General features: G+C 35.4%; 1 protein-coding gene across 1 annotated transcript in view; it reads right to left on the bottom strand.

Annotated features, from left to right (window-relative positions):
• Positions 1 to 235: 235 nt before the first annotated feature.
• LOC115232140 (neuroepithelial cell-transforming gene 1 protein-like) overlaps positions 236 to 6,346 on the bottom strand; it is a gene marked incomplete at its 5' end in the record, with an annotated part of 9,335 nt that continues 3,224 nt past the window's right edge. The window contains 6 exons of the mRNA XM_029801990.2: positions 236 to 1,094; positions 2,339 to 2,440; positions 3,225 to 3,338; positions 3,902 to 4,060; positions 5,057 to 5,146; positions 6,072 to 6,186. Coding sequence (XP_029657850.1) covers positions 972 to 1,094; positions 2,339 to 2,440; positions 3,225 to 3,338; positions 3,902 to 4,060; positions 5,057 to 5,146; positions 6,072 to 6,186 — 703 coding nt within the window. The remainder of the gene's footprint in view (positions 1,095 to 2,338; positions 2,441 to 3,224; positions 3,339 to 3,901; positions 4,061 to 5,056; positions 5,147 to 6,071; positions 6,187 to 6,346) is intronic.

Below are 6,346 nucleotides of genomic sequence, written 5' to 3'. Positions count from 1 at the left end.
GGGATCAGAGGTCTGTGGCAGTGGCATAAGGTGAAACAAAATAATATATAATAAATATCATCCGTGGAAGTTTCTTCGGCCACAAATCGGTCAAGATTTAACTTCCTCCGCTATCTTCAATAACGTCAACTCAAAATATGGTTTTTCGTTTGATATAACGAATTTAAAAACAAAAAACCAGAAAGAAGGCTCCAGAAAGAAATTCACACATTTCTTTGCTACACTAGTTTATATAAATTGAATTTTACGAGTCAATTTGTTTTTTTTTTCCACAACCAAACCTATGTAGGATTTTTAAAAGATTCCCTGAGGAGGGAGTAGAAGTATAAAATGTGTACGTATGAGGTGGTTAACATATATTTAACCAATATAGATTCTTCTTTCCGAATGTTTTTTCATCAAAAGTTCAAATTCTCTCCACGTTTCATCCTTTTGAAAATAGTTCCTCCATTTTGTAATTTAAAATGATTTCAATGTTCTAATAATCTCAGATGAGATGTCTACGTATTGTATATCCCCAATGCTGGATATCACAACTGTAAATAACAACGCCGTTTTAAATATCAGAAAATATAACTGATCTCGTATTTGTGCCGGCTGCGTGTATTCCTCGTGCCGTGTCGTTGAAGCTGGACGCCGAGGGCGACTTCCTTCGTATCAACAAAGCTGTTAATCGAATGGCTAGTTCAGAGCAAATCATAAAAAACAAATAGAAACCAGCGTAGATTTAGTGTCAAAATCTCGTTAACGTCGACTAAATCCGACACTACAGAAATATTTTCTGATTTTTTTTTTCTCTCTTTTGTCTTTCAGTTTGAAGGCAGCGGCCCGCTTCGTTTAACTGCCAGCAAGCGACTGTCCGTACAGGGAATATGGTTGAATGATGTTTTCTGCTCGGAAGCAGCGAACAAACATAACAAAGAATTGGAAATATTCTTTTTAGCGTTTGGAAAATATTTCATCACGAACAACTATCCTTTGCTGTTGCTATTAATGTCTGGGAGGGCGTTTCGACGCCTCCAAAACACACCAAGGTTTCGACTCAATCTCTTCAAGTGTTCAACCCATCGTTTGGTTTCTTTGTCGTCTTCTCCCTGTAAATACAAAGAAGTCAAATTTAGACATCAAGTAAGAAACGAATCAATCATAGATAATTTATGCAATAAAGAAGCTAAATTTTACAATCTACCCGTCTACCTATGTCTCTCTCTCTCTCTCTCATATATATATACATATATATATACATATACATATATATACATATATATATATATACATATATATATAAATATATATATAAATATATATATATACATATATATATATATATATATATATCTATATATATATATACATATATATATACAAATATATATATAAATATATATATATATACATACACACACACACACACATATATATATACATATATATATAGTAGGAGAGAGTGAGAAAGTTAGACAGACATAGATAGATAAACCCCGTAGTTATTGAAGCAAAGAAAAGATGGTGACATGTTTCAGATGCTACAAATCACTTTGTTTGTTTCTTGAAAAAGAGACAGCAAATATTTCATATAGTGTATGCAGGTATACAGAATCTCTGTTTTTCGGTTCATTATTGATGTGGGATGGTTAAGAATGTGATAAGTTCTAGTTCAAAATAATTGCTCCGATTTGAACTATTGTTATATGGAGTGGGTTTTTTTCAAAATGGACAGCGACATTTCTGTTCTCTCGCTCGTATTCATTTGCGAAATGTGTTTCGAAAGAGACTTAGAGTTCCCTTTGCGGTAGGTTTGAAAACGGTTATATACTTGTATATTAGGTTTATAAATGAAGTTCCTGTCAAGCAGATTTATGTGTCAACTATAACCATTTTGGATCTCATTGGAATCGTATAGAGCCGATGTCATTTTGGCGTGTGGTGTACAGATTGCGTGTGGATGGTGCGTGTTAGTGAAAGTTATGAAATGATGAAAAGTAAGGAATGAAGCTTTTAAATGAGATTTAAAGGAAATTATATTCATTTGATACAGAGACGTAGATTTGTATAAATGTGTAGAGTATCTATATTGTTCTGGTGAGATATGGAACAGTGATCTTTGGGTTTACTTGTTCATTTCTTACTCACGAGTATATTTGGTAAGTTACAATCTATAATTGTATAATAAATAAGAGAAAGAGAGAAATGTAGGAAGAGAGAGAGAGAGAGAGAGAGAGACGTAGGAAAAAGATAGAGGTAGGATACGTAGGATATATATATATATATATATATATATATATATATATATATATATATCCTATGTAGATAGATTGATAGATAGAGTGATATTTACCTTAAACAAGTAAGTTTCTTTATTCCAATCTTGGACCTCAAATATATTTTCAGACAATTCTGAATTTAAAGTTATGACACATTTGTCCAAAAACAGGGGTTCCTGAAAGAAAATATAAACAAAATAAAATTAAAACTTCTGAAATACTCAACATTTCACTCATACACAATTCTATCCTACTACTCCTTTATCTGTTCACCCCAACATCTATTGATATACTATAAATCGGAGACACCGCTTTTGAGTACGATACCGAAGCAAGTCAGATTCCCATCTTCTTGGTTAGGACTGTGCCCAATAATCGGAAGTTTGGAAAGCATGTTAAAGAGCTCAAGTAAGAACCCAGTCCGTGTACAGATTCCGTTCTCTGGCTGGGCTGGTTGTTTACCAGTCTATCTATCTGTCTGTCTGTCTGTCTGTCTGTATGTCTGTCTGTCTGTGCGTGCGTATACAGCTAATGTATCTGATATAAAGAATCATCTCGAGGGAGTTTTTGTGTACTAATTTCATGGATAAGCTTAGTTAATCAAAGTTTTTGAACAAACTGCATTACATATGTATGCGTGTAGTGTTGCTGTTCATCTGCGCGTCTTAGCATCAGATCAGTCCTGACCCGAGAAACCTGTGATCAAAACTATTCTAGCTATGACAATCCCACCTTTTTAAGAGATATCTAAGATTAAATTTTGTAACGAGGAGTCCTTCCTATATTTCCTATATCGTTTTAATTGAGTGAAATTTAGCTACTATTCATAAGAAGTAAAGAGACCTCCTTATGCGTGTGTCATTTTATGTTCCGCCCTGAAGAAACTGTTGATGCCTTTAAATAACATGACCCCCGTAAAAGCCTATTAACAATCTAGAAAGTCACATGATGAAAACTTACCCTGACTAGTTGGTATCTACTGCCTTTGCAGCGAAGGGTGACCAAGGCTGCTTGTTGAATGGGAGACTGCTGAGTAAAAAGCAGCTTCTTAGTAATGCTACTTTTTGGCTGAGGCTGAAAGGAAGAGAACAACATATTTATAATATATTTTTAAAGGTCACAAATTGATTGTTTCAATGATAAAGTTCAAAAAGTAAAAGTGTCTTCTAAACTAACTAAAATTTTTTTTGATCTCAAGGCTCCCGAAACTGATGGAAGCGATGAAGCATCCTAAAATCGGGAATTTGCCTGGCTTGCAATAAAACGGAGATCACCAATCGTATCCATGGGTAAAAACTCATGAATTTTCTGGAAAGTGTACAGTACTCTAATGGTACTTATGTTAATGACCCCGGAAGCATAAAAGGCAAAGTAGACCACGGCAAGTTTTGGGGAGAAAAATACAAGAAAACATTTTTCGCCGCTGTACCGATTCTGCCAATCTCACACTTTTTGTTTAGTAGGACATCTATTAAACATAGCTCCGTGTCATGTAAAAGGTACTGCCTATATTGTTATAAAAAGCTTTAGGTAAACCAATCATTTCTCTCATTTTTGATGAATAACAAACTTCCACAGACACGCAGACAATCTAATAAAAACATGTAGATCCATCTCAAGTGTTAAATAATACATACCTCTCCACGTGTTAAAAGGACAGCGTGTATCTGAGAAAACTTTAAGTTGCTGACTTTTTTCCCAGTCCAAAAATGATCTTGTGGCTGAGTGGTCAATAAAGAACTGACCAGTATGTCATGAATCTCCTCTTGGCTCCAATTCAAATGACCGAGAGCAGTCTGAAAGCACGAAGAAAAAAAGGGGAAATACATTAAAGTGTTGTTCATATGCGCTGTTAATATACAAAACATAAATCTAATTATACTTATAAAACCTACACAAAGTATACTATTTGAACCAAATGCCTAGGCTTTACACAACGGATGTTATTAGTTCTAAGCAAAAGTTGGGAACCTTCACAGGAAACTTATATTCAGGAACGTGACAACGATCATACATTTATTAAAACACAAGGAAACTTGTGAAGGCGTGTGGTTTAATGGTTAAGGGCAATGCACTTATGATTGTAAGATTGTGGTTTCAATTCCTGGGCTGGTCAATGCATTGTGTTCTTGAGCAAAGCATTTCAATTCACGCTGTTCCAGTCCACTCAGCCGGCAAAAGTGAGTAACCATTCACCGGACTGGCGTCCCGTCCAGGAGGGTGTTTGTATAATATGTACGACACAGAATTCAGAAAATCGGCCTTATGGGCCTACAGCTCGGAAAGGACCTTTGATCCTTTTTTGCTGTATGCATGTAGACTCATACAGGCACTCACGTATTTGTGTCATAACAGACTAAAAACGTCTGTAGAATAATACAAACTCCAATACATTATAGAGCAATAGGACATTTTATACCCCAGAACAATTAAAATCCGTCCCTTTGTTGAATAGCTGGGCATATGTCACCATAAAACCATGAGGACATTGATACTAGTTTATCAAAGGCTGACATAATATAACCAGAGTTTTTACAGAGCAATAGCTTCTGTATCATATTGTAACAATATGGAATATATTGCAATCGAGTATTAATATCATAATGTATGAGAGAGCAAGTGGGCTGTGTTACAGTAGAACATACAAGCGTGTGTCATGGTGATGACATAGAGAATGTGTTACTTTAAGCTGAGAGAGACTATGACAATATACAATGTTACAAACGTAATCGTTAAAGAGCAGCAAAGTATTTGTCACTATAGAAATTTGAGAAAGTCAGAATGATTTTTACCTTGATGAGCTCGAACTTGTCAGAAGAACTGTGTCGTCTGAGCTCCGACCGTTTGCGAGTTAATCGCAGAGTATTAGTTCCTTGGATTTTCTGAAATATATGAGACAGAAACAAAAATAAATACACGGATATAGAAAATGAGAAAAATAGAGAAAGGAAGTGTACTAAGTTTCATGCTCGTAAAATATTGGGTTATCCCATAAATAATGCGGTTTTTTCAATTGCATGAACTAAAAGTCGGAGGGGGACGGGATAAACTACCTGCATCAACTTGCTATAAAAGCAGGTAGTAATCGCATACAAAGAGTAAAAGTATGCTCTTCTTTGCTGTCAAGTCTCACGAATGGACCTTTTTTGGACCGAATAGAGACTGGTGACAAGAAATGGGTTCCCTATAAAAATGTCAAGCGCTGAAGACAGTGGATAGCGAAAGGAATATCACCGGCACCCCAGGATAAAGAAAGTCTTCACCCACCTGTTTGGCGGGTTATGAAAGGTTTAGTCCACTTTGAACTTCTAAACCCAAACCAAACGATAACAAAAGCGATCTACTGCAAGCAGCTTGAGCGGCTTAAGTCAGTGCTAGGAGAGAAACGACTATCATTGGTTTCAAGATGAAAGGTGTTCTTCCATCAGGAAAATGTTCGGCCACATTCAGCGCGGATGACATTTTAAAGGCTGGAACAGTTTGAATAGGAAACGATGTTCCACCCACCATATTCACCAGACATTGCCCCATCTGATTATAATTTATTTCGTAGTCTTCAAAATCATTTGGACGGTAAAAAATATGAATTCTGTAGACGAGGTCAGAACAGTACTGGATAAGTGAATATTGGAAGAGGGGCCTTGGAAGTCTACCAGATAGATGAAAGAGCATTGTAGAAAATGAAGGAGAGTATATTTTAGATTAAAAAAAAAGAACTTTGTGTTTATCTTAATTTTGAAAAAAAAAAAAAAGAATTATAAAAAAATAAATGTAAAATCAGCGATGGAGAGATGAAGAATTACTTACAGCATTAATCTCTTCCAAAATTCGTTCTAAGCCAACTAATGATTCGTGAAGCGGAATTGAATCCCGGTGGTGCTGAGGGGTTGACTTGTACAATCGATTCAACAATAAAGGATACCTGGTGAGGAGAAAAAAGAAAAAACTCATTAATCAGAAATTCATAATCAAGTTTTTTTTTAACGACAGCATCTATCGATGGAGCAGGGAACTTAAGCAATTAACTTTATTTTATTAATTAATGTTTCTAAAAGTCAAAAGAAACCAAGGGTCTAAGTAGT

The sequence above is a fragment of the Octopus sinensis genome, unplaced genomic scaffold (assembly GCF_006345805.1).
Source record: "Octopus sinensis unplaced genomic scaffold, ASM634580v1 Contig19470, whole genome shotgun sequence".
NCBI lineage: Eukaryota > Metazoa > Mollusca > Cephalopoda > Octopoda > Octopodidae > Octopus > Octopus sinensis.
Note: the sequence above shows the minus strand (reverse complement) of the source record. Positions and strands in the feature narration are given on the sequence as shown.